This window comes from Anser anser (assembly GCF_964211835.1).
Source record: "Anser anser genome assembly, chromosome: 13".
Classification (NCBI taxonomy): domain Eukaryota; kingdom Metazoa; phylum Chordata; class Aves; order Anseriformes; family Anatidae; genus Anser; species Anser anser.
The window spans coordinates 5,088,735-5,102,906 of NC_139734.1; the positions used below are offsets into that span (position 1 = coordinate 5,088,735).

The following is a 14,172-nucleotide window of genomic DNA, read 5'->3' on the forward strand; positions in this document are numbered from 1 at the left end:
ACACTACATCTCATGCCTGGGAAAACACTTCAAGGATATTTTTTGTTAAGATCATGTTCAGATGTGATGTATTTTCGTGGGTTGTAAAAAGTCTGGCTTACTAGGTTATGTTGTCCTTGACAATGTCTGAGAGCCAAGAGACCTCTGCTGTAGCCTCTGATGCTGACGTGCAGTATAACGTGGAACAAATCATTAACCTGTATGTACTCTGAATTCTTTCTGTCTTGAACTGATGTTAAGTTACGTTGATTTCTAATTAGCAACTGCCAAAGAAATGCTTACGTAATTGAGAAGTTAATAAATGACTTCCAATGGATATTTGCGGAGTATAAGACAAAAGCCTGTTGCCAAGCATGCTTGCTTTGCTCTGCCATGAAAAGGATACAAGGTCTGGTGGGGTGAGGGAGAGGGGAATGTATGCAACTTGCTAAATACGTATATCAAATCCTGAGAGCTTATTCTAAGCAAAAACCCGGGGGCTGTTTTTAGTGCTCTAAAATGAACAACATGAGATGAAAATACAAAACCTATTAAAAAGCACTGTTGGTGAGCGAATACACTATTGTCTACATAGAAATGATGCAACAAAACTGTATTTTTCATGGATGTGTAACTAACTGTTAGCCTATACCTAGTACAACCAGAAATGAATAAAACTTCCACGTTTCCTACTTCTTTTACCTGTTAGTCTTTGTTTGGGTTGTTCTCTTTATACTTTTTCTCCTTGTGAAGAGCAAGCTACTCAAAGCCAGACGACAGTTCTCGTGGTGACATGTGGGACAGTAAAATTTGATGGAAACAAGCAGCGCTACTTCAATCAGAACTTCTTGCTGACGGCGCAAGCCACGCCTACCAACACGGTGTGGAAGATCGCCAGTGACTGTTTCCGCTTCCAGGACTGGGCCAGTTAGTGAGGATTGGCTGCGGGATTGACCTCTCTCATGCGACACAATGAAGCCAGCTGTACGGACAGCCATTCTGCAAGCGTGGAAACGCTCACTTCGTGTTGCGTCTGTCATTAGGGAAGGTCTACAGATGTCTCAGGGTTGATCCCAATGGGCATGGCTTTAGTAGTAAACAGTCTGAAAATGTAAGAGGTTGCTCGTGTTAGTTGAACCTAAGGAAATGCTGAAGGCAATGAGCTGCGTTGGAATCATTCCTAAAATGCCTTACATGCAGCTTTGCTGCCACTTACAGACTTTTTGTATGTAATTCAGAAACTACTATTTGGAAGCAAAATACTTGTAATGTATAGTTCTGACCAAACATGTAACTGCTTCAACTTGAAAAGATCTGTTTTTACAGTAGCATCTTACCTCTTTGGAAGAAGATGCCTGTGACGTATGTAGAATTCTCAAAGCTACCTACTCTTGGTTGTAAGAGGCTTGGATGAATTGACGATGAATTCTGTTCTGTGAAAGTATAAAATATGGCTCGTGAGTGTGTAATCTGTCAAATAGTCCATTGAGAAGCTAACAGTGGTATCGAAGGACTAAATCTTTTCAGGTTTCCTTTTGACTTGAGCATCTCAGTAATTTGGATATAGTTAATTTACATTGATCTGTATATAGGGAATGCTGAATAACTCAGAACTCCTATGCCAGCAACTCTTGTCAAATGCATGTGAAGGACTTCAGACATTACTTTTCTTTGAAGTCTTACAGTGTAAGAAGTAGGCAAATAACATAATTTCTGTCTGCCCTAACTGTTATTTCTGCCGCTATGAAGGATGGACAAGTTTTCCCATCTTCAGTCTGCAAGTTTTGAATCACTATTATCTTTTCAGGAAGTACTGTAATTAAAAAAAAAAAAAAGGCACTAAAAGTTTGTATTACTGTGAAGCCTACAATTTTTATCTACAGTACTGTTAATTCGGAACAGGCTCATTGATTATTGTCAACTTAGAACAGATCTGAACACAAGTACCATCTTCCTCACCTACAGATTTTTACTATAGTTTTCATGTGTTTTTTTTTTTTTTACAGTTACCTTTAATTACTATGTTTTTTTTTCCCTTGCTTTAAATTTACAGGAACCTTTGACTGCTTAAGAATAGTTTTCTCAAGTGCAGGATAGAAGACTCCCCATCTTAACTTGGGAACTTGCAAAGTGAACCTGAATATAAACAGATTTTGTTTCAAACTGGTATATTTCTATTTTAATCTGAGCAAAAAGTCAAAATTTAGTTATATGTGAGAATATGCTTGCTTGTAAACGAAAATACAAGGGGAAATTGTAACTGATATTAATACTGCTGCAATGACAGCAGCAGCCTGAATACACAAAGCAGTTAAGACTGCAGCTCACTTGGTTTCATTACTTAAATCGGAAAACTGTGAAAATGAGCAATATCAATTTGTCTAAAACGTTTGTGATACTGTCCCATGAATAATGGGATATTTAGGTGAAATGAGTGGTTTTGTTTCCTTTTAAGGCACTCTAGTCTTTACATCAGTAAGCTGGAATTAGTAACCTGACTTACTTCAGAAGCTGTTTATATTTTGACTGGTTCCTCAAGCTACTGTAACTATTTTTTCAACCTGAAGAATATTAATTCCTGCAAAACAATGTAAGAAGTCCAAAATCTTTGAAAATTGTAAATACTGTAAATACATTGCTATTTCTGTATGTAGTGAAGAAAGGATTGCTCTATTTAATTACTGTTTGTTCTTAACAGAATATGTGAGGTTCATATATTTGTATTTCTTCTATGAGTTTGAAAGGAAAACCCAAAATCTGCCTGTTTCTTATATAGCATCGTTGAACTGTGACACTGGTGTGGTGTGCTTTTCTTTAATTTGCTATTGTTTACATAAGTAGTGTTACGGATCTGCTTACCTACACAAAACAGGTTTTGACTCTTGGAATGTAGCGATGGGTGCACCTGTAGCATTTGCTTGAGCTTTGAAAACAGACACCAGAAACTACACTTACACCTGTACCTGATAAGCTTGTCCTGGGAGTAAATACCTACTGGATATTTTGATCCAAATTTTATTTGTATAGCAGTTCTGAAGCTTTTTTTGTGTCTGTGTGCAGAGTGGGAGATTTTTGAATATCTGAGACAGTATTTCAACCAAATGTTAGTCTTACCAATTATTTCCATGCTATTTAAATATATGCCGTTTTAAAATTTGACTTCTGCAATTAATACTTTAAAAAGCAAAACGAAAAACAACACAACTACCTGAGTAAAATGTGTAGCTGGAATTGGAGTTGGTGTGCATATGGGGATTTTTGAAGATAAAGTTGTTAGAGCTTAATTGTTTGAGTCTAGGGAAAAGTACTGTTCATGTGCTGGCTGTTTATTATCTTTGAATGAGGATCACTTAGAGTGCTTCAGCACTGCCACGATTAACTGTTGCTTTTTAATGCTGAGAAAGCTGCTTCACAAGACGGTTTTTTGGAACATACTAAGTGATAATGTAGATATCAGATGAAGTCAGTAACTTTAACACTGAGAAACTAATAGCACAAGCACAAAATCTCTTTCAAACTAGCTGGGTAAGTTAGGGATGGTGCAGCTCTGTACTGCTTGTTATCACTTCTGTGGTGAAATTAGCTGGAGAGAATGTACAAAAGGTTTTTGTTCCATTCAGTACCAAATCAGTCCATGCTGGTTTAGTGTTTCCTCTTGTTGACTGTGCTGTAATACCTTAAATTTACACTAGGCGTCTATTATGTGAACTTGTTAATGCTGTAAGCTGCAACCAGGAAATACCATCTTTTTTTTTGTCTGATTCCTGAGTTGCTAATGTACAACCAGACAGTGAAACAAAGCCAGATGAGGAGCTTAGCACTTCCACATACTAAATTGTGGCTGCTGAAGACTTGATAGATCTGGTTTGTGTATTTTCCCTGTATTGTCTTTGGAAGTCGCTGTTCTTAGGTTGCTTTGTTCTTCTAACATACTACAGTTAAATTGACTTAAAACACTCTGCTGTTGCATGGAATGGAGAAAAGTGATTTATTCTCCTGATACAAATGACACTTTGATATGCCTACACTTCGTTATCCTGACTGGGAAAAAGCACATTATAAAAGAAATGCTGCTTTATTAGCACTTCATTATATTTTGTAAGTTTTTGAAGTTTTTCAAGACCTCTTGTAAGATTCTTTAAAAAAAAAGTCTTGCTTTTTTTTTTAAAGACATTTTCATAGTTTGTTCTTACGATATTAAAACTTCAGGAAATAATTTGTGGCTTCTTATCTTTACTGCTTGTGTTGTAGATATCAGTTCTGATTGTTGCAGCATGGTGCTGGGACACTGCAGAACAGGCTGTCAGCTCCTTGTCAGTGCTGCAGTAAAAAAAATATTCGGAATAACGGGTAATTCTATAGCAAATGCCTCACCAAGAGCACTGTGAAGCAGTAAAAGGTGTTGAACTGGCTAAAGTAACAGTCTCAATGTGATGTTTCTGTCCTATAAACTGTAGTGACATTTAGACTGCCATCCAACCATTGCTAGTAATGAAAAGAGAATGGTAATGTGAGGGCCGTGTCTATGTGGAAACGGGCATTGACCTAGAACTGTGGTCTAGAAGCAAGTAATGCTACCTATATTGTAATGTTCTTGCTGTGTTTGAAGGTGTAGATTTTAGTGAGGCTTCACAAGCAGTCACTTTTTCGTAATTACCCTGAAAAAGGCTCTGACAGCTGATAAAGTATAAAGGCTTAGGAGTGCTGGGAAACACAAATCACAGAGCTAAAACACAAGATATTTTTGCTTGTATGATAAAAGTGAATCTAGAAATTGCTCTTGCAATATCTCCCCAGGGCTGAAGAAAAGAATAGTTAAGTCTTTCTAAACAAGCTTTTATTTTCTGACACTAACTGAAAAAGGTATTGATAGCTGAGCTATTCCTTTAGAAGACTGGGTTTAATAAGATGAATTAATCCATTTCCTTATCTTTTGTGTCCAGTGATTGAATGGGTTGTGGAGACTAAATTGGCATTTCACCTTACATCAGTAATACAGGTACCTTAGAAATACGGTACCGATTCAAAAAGCGTGTTACATTTCGGTAGCTATTTTTTATATTCTTCAAAGCTAATTCAGTTCGTTCCCAGTGGGTTTGGAGCTTCCCTGTTTTTTAAGGTTTCTAACAAGTGTACAATGTATTAATTTTATTAAACCAAAAATATGTGAATGTTGGTGGTGGGATTAATATTCATCAAGGTCACTGTATGCCACCATGTGAATTTCTCTTGGGTGTTCAAATATTTTGGTGTGTCCGTTTGTACCAACAGAGTAGGAGTGAACTCTTGATGTGAACTTGTGTTACCTGCTCTGCTATTTGCCCTTGTGTCAAATTAGAGTGTGTTCCTGGGTTCTGAGTGCTTAAAGCATGCTTTACTGAGGAACTCAGCGCACCCTTTATACATCTTTAGACTCATCTGGATGGAATGATCTGTAAGTGCATTGTGAGTTCTTCAGTGTCACTGAATTGATTTAGGAAGCCAGAATTTCTAATGGACTGAAGTCTCGCTACTCTGAAAGGCTAGTTTTTGTTCTGTTTCTCCCAGTCCTGGGGCAGTGCTGCTTGCCAAGGCAGTCTGACCTGGTTTGATAGGGTGTTTGTTCCCAGCTGAACTCCATGAAGGCGGCTTTCATTGGGGAGATGTCAAGAAACTGAGGTTTTCATTCAAGTGTATGGTTCTGTTTTCCCATAAGAGTCCAATAAGACTCCTAATGCTCCTCTATAACAATCCCACTGTGTGCTTTCCTCTTTCATTTGTAATATAATAGGATTTAGGACAGTATGCGGCCTGTAACACAAAATGGTTCTATACATTTGTGGGCAAAAGATAAACTCTAAAAGAAGATATTTTGAAATACACTGAAAATATTTTTGAAAAACACTGAAAATATTTTGTCTTTGGAGTTGCAGGTTCCACATCATCTTGATGGTAACACAAATGGAATTACAGTTTGTATAGTGGTCCACTGGTGACATATCTGGTTATTATTCCAAGGGGATTGGTCAGATGTGAGATGGGTATAGGAAATAAAAATAGTTTTCATTTTGTCGCAGACTTATCATATCCACAAAGTACAATGAGATATAAAAGGAAGTAAAAAATTAATTGGCACTATCTTTAGAACATGATGTAGATCATTCTGAGGTTTCTGGCCTAATACAAGCAAGAAGGCAGAATAGATGAAATCTTTCTGCCCGACATCTGGGAACACCGTCGCTTACATTTGTCCTCCACACTTTCTCGAAGCCAGTAGGCTTCTGAAAAAATATCTGCCAGTCACCATGAATATCATGTGTGAACTGAATAAACACATGTATACAGGCAAATGCATTTGTATATTTAAGTATTTGTAGATGTATTTAAGCATATCTGTATGTGGTATATATCTTGTTCCAGCATAAGCTGCAGTTGATGCATGATGGTGTTATCTTATTTAAACATCTGGTTGAACTGTAACTATAAGGCAGAATAGATGGGCTGATGTAAATTACAGATTGCTACAGTTCACAGAGACCTTATGGTTCTTGCAGGTATTGAAAGGTACAGATAGAACAGCAGATAATTAGAAGTAGATGTTTTGTTAGTTACTTGGCAGGAGGTTTTGTGCCTTCCCTATTTGTGAAATGTGTAATGAAACCTTTTTCCAGGGCAGCCCTTTTTTTTTTTAGGCAGGATCTAAATACAGCATATTGCACGCACTTTGTATATGGGGAGGAGAGGAGAAGCATGTGGGTTATGGAGAACGTAGTTAGTGGTATTTGTTGGATGCTGACTGGGAGGGGTTGGGAGGACGGCTCTTTCTGAGCTGTCTGTAGGATGGAGCAGTGGAAAGCAGTAACTGGCTGATACTACATGAAACGTGTCAAGCACACATTTTAGTGTCCAGTGCACTGAAGCTTTAATGCGTACAGACCTCTCGTACTCGGAGAACTGTAACAGTCCTTGCCCTGTTCTTGCCTTACCTAGCTGAATTCAGCAGCAGCAATTAGTGCTGTAGTTTCCAAATAGTTTAATGCCTCTTAGAGGCCAGAGTCCTGCTGATGGACAGTGTTCGGGCAGAAAAAGAGAACTAATCACTGGGACAGAGTTATATAAAAGGATATGTGTAATTAGCCCATCCTCCTCATAGGGGGAAACCGTGGCTGTAGTCAGCTTAGTTTTCATTGTATTGAAGGAATTCCTCACAGAAAGTCTTCTAACACGACGGGCACCATGTTGCAGTTAGCCCTGTGTGGAAGTTCTTTAGACAGCTTCTGTAACTTAAAATACATACACTTTTTGCTTAGGGCTCTTCGCAAAGTCCACATCAAAACTGGCAGTTTCATTTGCCAGAGGTACGCTCTTAATCCTTTTAGATGGAGGTGGCTGACTAGACCTGTTACTGTTGTCTAACAGTTTAGTTGGGGCTTTTAAGAATATTGGCAATTTGTTGTTTTTTCTTAAATTATTTTTTCACACGCGCTAACTACTATATTTTCTTTGCCGAGCTGAAGGTTTCACGTGCCATCCACTGTTACAGTGCTGGCATGTAGTACTATTGCCTGTACTCACACTGAAGTTGTTCATGGAGCTTGAATTTTCCCCCCGCCTCATGCTTTTTAAAGTGTTTAGGATTCACAAGATACACTTTAGATATCTAATGACATATTACCTTGGATAAAATCATAACGCTGAAGTAACTGGGCTGGGTGGAGGTACTTGTTCCTTGGGATTGTTCATTAAGCTTTGGGGGGGGGGGGGGGGGGGAACGATAACAACTACAAGAAATGATAGGCTATTAACACAGCTAGAACATTCAAATAATATTGAAAATAACCATTATCTGCCTCACTTCTTTGTGAAGTGCAAATGCTGTTTGTTCTAATTCGAAGTTTTAACTTGTACAAAGATATATTTGGAATTACATTTCTGGGTTGGTGGAGAGAAGTTACTGGTGGCTTTAGCACTTACTGTGTGTCGGCAAAGTCACAGCACCTACAGGAGGTACTGATGCTTTCCTCATGGGCACAACTTCACCTCTGAGCTGGTTTTGTTTTAATAAATGCCTCCACATCGAGCCCAAACCCATCTTGCTTTAGCAGAACGCGTCTTGACCCTTGCAAAGCCTTGTACCTGCCGTAACGACCCGGGCTGGGGGGTGATGGAGGGGATGACGCTGTGATCACGGAGCTGCCTTTCGTTGCCGAAGCGCTGCCTTCGGGGGGAGCACAAGCGGTGGAAGAGGAGGAAGACCTTTAAACCTCGAAGCTCTGCAGACGATAAACGGGAGGGCTCCGGGCAGGCGGTACCGCAGGCGGTCAGTGGAGGAGCGCGGTGGTCCCCCCGAAGAGCTGGGGGAGCCCCGCGCGAGGGAAGGGGCCCCGGGTCGGCACCGCGGCAGAAGCGGTCCCGAGGCTGGGCTCTTCTTCCTCCTCTTCCTCCCCCGGGCTCCGGGCGCTCACATCAGCCGCTGCTCCTCGGCGGGGCCGCCCTCCTCGGCCGGCTGCCCGGGGCCACCGCGGCCCCAGTCGCGCTCGATGTACAGGTGGTAGGGGTCGTGCTTGGACTCCAGCTTCCGCGAGCGGGTGTAGGCCAGGATGAGCGCCCCGGCCAGGCAGCCGTAGAAGACCATAATGAGCAGGATGTACAGCGAGGCATCTCCCCCCGGCCCCTCGCCGGCCACCGCGCTCCCGTTGGTGCCGCGGCGCAGCTCCCGCAGCAATGACCCCAGCAGCGCCTGCAGCCGCCGCGCCTCGCTGCAGTTCATGGCCGGGTGCGGAACGGGGGGGCCCCGCGGCTGAGCCCCTCCGCTCGGCAGCTGCTGGGCGCAGCCTTTGTGCCAGGAGGCTCGGGGCCGTGCCAGCCCTTTGGGATCGCTCCAGTCTTTGCTCCAATCGGGAGCGGAGAGCCTTTAGGTCTGCTTCCTTACGGTTGCCTAACTTCGTTCAGACGCGCGTTTGTATGCCAGAAAGGATAAAATCATCTAATTCTGTTTGAAAGGTGCAGCCTGGAGAAGAAAAAAAAAAGGGGGCAGCCGTGTAGAAAGCAGCTGAGCAATCTTCATGCTTGTGCCCCCGGGAGCAGGTCCTGCGCAGGTGAGGGCACTGAGCCCTGCTGAGCACCAGCTGGGCTCCCCTTAGTAGGGAATGGTGATGGAACTAAGAAAAATCTGTTCTGCTCAGAGCAGTGAAGAACAGGGGGATCTTAGCTTGCAGTTCCCTGAAGTACAGTGGCAAGATCTTTCATGATTTTTCGTAACTACTTGGGAAAATGCAGACCCACTGACATAAAGCCAGAGAGGAGCTGGTTTTAGCAATTTGATCTTCAGCCACTCATCAGTCCAGTTTGTGGGGCTCTTGTTAGCAATGCCCTTGGGCAGCTGTGTGCCTGCAGCCTGGCAGAGCTGCCACCGAGCACAGCGCAGACAAAACGGCGGGCAAAACCGCCGCACAGCAAGGCAGGAGGCCCTGGGCAGGGTCACAGAGCAAGTCTGATGTTGAGGACAAAGGCAAGGACCAGAGTTGCAAGGAAAGATGATGAGGGCATAGGAGCCTGAGCAGCAGCTGCAGTGGTCACACACTAATTAATTAAGCAGAATTAATTGGAGTAATTAAAGTAGTTAGTAACTTACTGTAGAGAGTCTGTTGCTTGAGCAAAAAGGCTTGGGGAGGACTGAGTATTGGTGGTTTCTGGGCTGTGTCCAGTATGTTTGTGGTGGAGGGCTGAGGCTGCAGCAGATAGGCAAGTTTTCTTCATTTTCTTTTCTCCCAAAAGCTCTGTGCCTGTAGTTGTGGGTATTTTGAAAGCCTGTGCTCTCAGGCCCTCAAATGTTCCCTGCTCCCCACTTGTTTATCCTGTGACTTTCTGAATTCAGTTGTCATTGTGCTTGTGGGTGGCTGTGGCAGTTGCATCTGTTACAGATTCACAGTCTCTCCGGGATTTGTGGTCATTGTGTTGAGCAGTTCCTTTGCTCCTCTCCAGGAGGTAGCTAGGGCCGACCGATTGCCCTGTACTGGTTTTCTCTTGCTGCTTTCATGGGAAAAATGCAAGTCAGGTTGCTATTGACTTGTGCTTTTCTGTGTAAACAGCATCAGACAAGACTACAGTCTGCTGGGTGGGTTTTGAAAGAATAGCAGCATGTTTTCCTTAAAGCCTCTCTTTTTAACTTGCACCAGGAATAAGTACTAGTAGAATGGGGATGTTTCTACCATGATATATTCTCTATCCTTTTTTTTTCTAAGGGTTGATTGTTTCTTGTTTCTGCATTAGCAAAATATAACTGAGAAATCCTCTGGTTTAAGGGTAATTGTGGTGTGTCATGTCTCTTCTGAACAAGGTTTTTGGTTCAGATGTGTTGTAGGCATCTTGCTATTTCATTGTCTAAGGAAGGCCTTCTGGAAGCGTATTGTAACAAAAGTAGGCTGTTTTTTGTTGCCTTGAACAATTTTCTTGGCACCTTTCAAAGTAAGGACCCTACTTGCCAGTAACTGTTAGTGGGCTGTATGTAGGTTAAAACTGAGTCAGACTGACTTGTTAGAAGTGAAGCTTGGGCTGCGTAGCGTTTGTTTGCAGAGCTCCTTAAGAAGTCCCTGTCACCACCTGCACGTTTCTGCCCTTCAGAACAATATTGTTATTGTGTTACTGTAAGCGTTCAAAGCAGAGATGCAGGTTTTAAAAATAAGGCAAAAAAAGGACTCTAAAAGCCAGCTCAGCTTCCCACATGGATCTGGATGTTGAGCTGTGACTGCCAGTGCTGGTTTCAGGAGGGGGTGTGGATGTGAAGCAGATGGTGAGGTAGGTGGCTGGAGATGGCACTGCTGCTGCTCCCCCAGCACTGGGGTGCTGTTTTCCCTCTGCTTGCTGCCAGCTGCCAGTGTAATGCTTCTGTCACACTTGCCAAGCCCGCTCCTGGCCCAGCTGTGAGCCTTGCAGTAGGTACACCTTCCATCCTTTGCTGCCCTCTGCGGTGGTGTAATTCTCCACAGTAGCAGCAGGACGGAAATCTGGTCCAGAAGTACTTAGGACTAAGCCTGCCCTCACACAGGTCATATGGAATTCCCCTAATACTTAAGGTGCTAAATACATGTTAGGATAGGGTTGTCCTTTAATCCAAACTAGTGAGATGAGTAATGTGGTAAGACTGTTGTCAGTGGCCAAGATGTCAATGTCCCACTGGAAGGAAGTGGGGGAAAAAAGGCAAGAAAATCTTTCATGCTAACGAAAACATACTATAGGAAGGGGCAAACTGTAGTTTGCCACGTGTAACCTCCCTGATGGTACCAGATAAAGTTCCCTGTCCCAGGAAAAGAGCCTGGCACAGGAAGAATGCTTGTACTGGTCTTTAGATGACACCAATGTGAGAAAAAGGGCCACAAACTTCTGAAGAAAGAAATCAGAATGCAAAATGGTTTTCATTTCTGGGACTTTATCTCCTTCCTCTGGGTGATGCTTCAGAAAAGCTGATGTGCAGCCACGTTAGTGGCAGCTATGCAGCATTATTGCAAAAAAGCAGTATGTTACAGGGAGTCGCAAACTGAGCACAAGGCAGATCTCAGCTGCTGCATGTGAGGGAAATGTGTTTTGGAATGCAGCAACGTTACAGACAGGCTTTGGGAGGTAATTCCCCTAAGCTGCCTAGGGCAGATGGGGTGGGTATTGTATTTCAAACAGGGACAGAGTGGCCCTGCTTTAATGACCCTGGTTAAAGTTTGTAAAGGCAGGCTCATCAGGAGAGGTTGGGTTTGCTTAGACTTGAAAGACAAAAAGTAAAGTAGGGCAGGCAGCTGTAGAGAACAGTGATCCTATTCTTTGTGTTCACTCCCTGGGGGAGCACCGTAAGTAATAAACTGATCCATATCCAACAGGAAAGGTTTAGGTTAAATACCACGTTGTTTAAAACAAACAAAAACCTCAGCAACACCTCCTGGGGCTGGGACTCTGTTGCGAAGTGCTGGAACAGTATGTGGACTCACCCAAAACGTAGCTGGGCTTGTTTTATTCTTAAAAAATCTCAACAGAAACCTGGTGGTGGTGGTGTTTCAAAATGGGAGAACAGGTGGAAAAAAAATCTACAGTTTTTGTTTTGTGTTGGTTTGTTGTTGGGGTGGTTTGTTGTTGTTTCTTCCCTTCTTTAAATGTATAGGTGAGGGCTGAGGACCAGTGTGCCCCGGAGCTGTCTTTGTTTAATTTAGTTAGCACTGGCCTAATGTCAAGACTGCACACTTCAAACTAAACACAGTTTTGGACAAATTACCTGTGGTAATCAGCTGCATGCTTTGTTAAAACACTTTTTGGTCAATATCCAACAAAACTGGTCTGATTTTCTTCTAGATCTCTCTTCCCCAGTAAAGGAGTAGCATGATTCTAGGTGTACAGCTCCCAGTAGCAAAGCAATAGTGCAGAGAAATACAGCACCCCACCTCTGTCAGAACTCACCCAAGTCAAATGAGGTGACAATGACAGCCCAACAACAAGTGTAGTTTTTAGTATGGTCAGTGCTGCTCCTCTATGGCTCATGCAATCCCCTCCTGTTAAAAACAAACCTATCAATGTCCCACTTTGCTGCAGCAGTGAATTAACGGGAAATGAGATTTATTTATTCCAGGTAACTTCACACTACTGTCAAACACCTGGTGAGTCCGCTCTTCAGCATTCCTGTAAGCAGCAACTGCAAGTTTTGTTGATTGCATTTTATAAATCATCTTTGTGGTACTTCATGCAAAAGAAGCACCAGATATTTTTTTTTTGACCTTCTAATGCTTAAATATTACCCTCCAAAAGGGAAACTGATTTACTCATATGTAAATGGTGCTTAGCCAGTAGGCAGGCTCAGGGAATTTTGGAATAACCAGAATTTACTTTTTGCATTGTAGTTACTCAAAGCTAACAGTCTGGGAGGTGGGAGGGTGGCTGTTCTGGTTTTGTTCTGACTGGGGACTGACTAATGACCCCCGTTCTCAACTTGTCCTACTCTGTATGCAGCCCTGAAGCGCTGGACGGGTGCTGTAGTTCCTCGTGCTGGCTTACCTGGGGGGTTCTCTGCTTCTTGTTACGCTCAAAGCTCTCTGGTGTTGTAATGGGCACCAAATTACACTGGGTTTGTGAAACCACGTAACCTACGCGTAGGGGACTAACTTGTTCCTTTCTCTGTTTATACTTCTTTCCCTTGCAAGCCATTTAGGACAGCCTCCTGTTACGTGCAGATGTTAGCGTTGCATTATCTAGAGGAAGTGAATCACTTCCTCCAGCCCCTACCCGGGGATCAGTGTCAAAGCTGTCCTTGAAAGGTGCTCATGTAACCTTCGTTCATTCTGATGCTCTAGGGACTTTCAGTGACAGTGACCTTGAGCAACCAGTTCCTCCTTGAATAAGGGATTTGTTTAAAAGTTGTGGTGTTTTTCTCAAAATATCCCTTAGTGTAGACTTTTTTTTTTTTTTTTAAAAACCTTCTCCAATGGAGACAGCTCTTTTGTGCCTTTGTTAGGGCAACAAAGCTGTATGTAGCTGAAGGTTGATCGGAACTTGGTACGGGCCACTCCTGTTCAGGCCAGCTAAACTCAGCTTCTTCAGCCTTTCTTTGTAGATGAAGCTTTCAAGCCCCCCTGTGACTGTTGCTATACTCTGTCTGTCTTTAGATACCCTATGTTTTTTGAAGCAGAGAGACTAAATACCATCTGTGCCTGAACTGGTCCCTTCCTTTCTTTTTGAACTTGTTTCTCAGTCTTGTGAAGATGACTTTACACTCTGAGTCTTCTTTTTGGAGAGCTCACAGTTGTTTTCATCTCTCTGGAACCTTCAGGTTTAACAAATGGACTGCTTTCTCAGTCTTCAGTCCCACACGCCTGTCCTTTCAGTTAAACACTGGGTATCATTTGTAACTGTCAGGTAATGGTTTTAAAGCCATATACTGTCACTTCATCTGCATCCTAATTCCTTCTACTGAGAGAGACCTTCTCACACATACTGTTCCTTACTTCTCTACAAGTTCTGTCACAAAAGGATTTAGAATTAATTAAAAATAAGGATGATGTTCTTACCACAGTGCAAGTATTATATTTGCAAGTAAACTCTATATTACATTTGAAGTAAGCCTGTTGTTACCCCTCCTTTTTTTTCCCCTTCTCCAAAATGCTCGAAAAGCTGATGTATATTGAATACTTTTGCAGTATATCTGCATTCAGTTTCTTAAAAGATAAACTAAGCCTGCCCTAC

The 14,172-nt window shown here is 42.4% G+C and overlaps 2 protein-coding genes across 7 annotated transcripts in view; one reads left to right on the forward strand and one right to left on the reverse strand.

Annotated features, from left to right (window-relative positions):
- Nucleotides 1-14,172, forward strand: part of NXT2 (nuclear transport factor 2 like export factor 2) — a 73,098-nt gene that overhangs the window by 4,959 nt on the left and 53,967 nt on the right. For 2 of the 6 annotated variants that reach the window (XM_083797453.1, XM_083797451.1), the window contains exon 4: nt 733-2,771. The exons of 3 other annotated variants lie outside the window; for them this stretch is intronic. In XM_083797453.1, coding sequence (XP_083653579.1) covers nt 733-911 — 179 coding nt within the window. In that variant the 3' untranslated portion in view covers nt 912-2,771. Of the gene's footprint in view, nt 1-732; nt 2,772-14,172 lie in introns of those variants that run through there. One more of the 6 variants, XR_014571980.1, reaches the window with a different exon arrangement.
- KCNE5 (potassium voltage-gated channel subfamily E regulatory subunit 5) lies at nt 1,968-14,163 on the reverse strand. Its single transcript, XM_083797456.1, has one exon. It carries the CDS (start codon nt 8,726-8,728, stop codon nt 8,420-8,422), a length of 309 nt encoding a protein of 102 aa, XP_083653582.1. The 5' UTR covers nt 8,729-14,163; the 3' UTR covers nt 1,968-8,419.

Excerpts from the sequence above, each read along its gene's own strand:
- KCNE5 (XM_083797456.1), bottom strand. The coding sequence starts at position 8,728 with ATGAACTGCAGCGAGGCGCGGCGGCTGCAGGCGCTGCTGGGGTCATTG.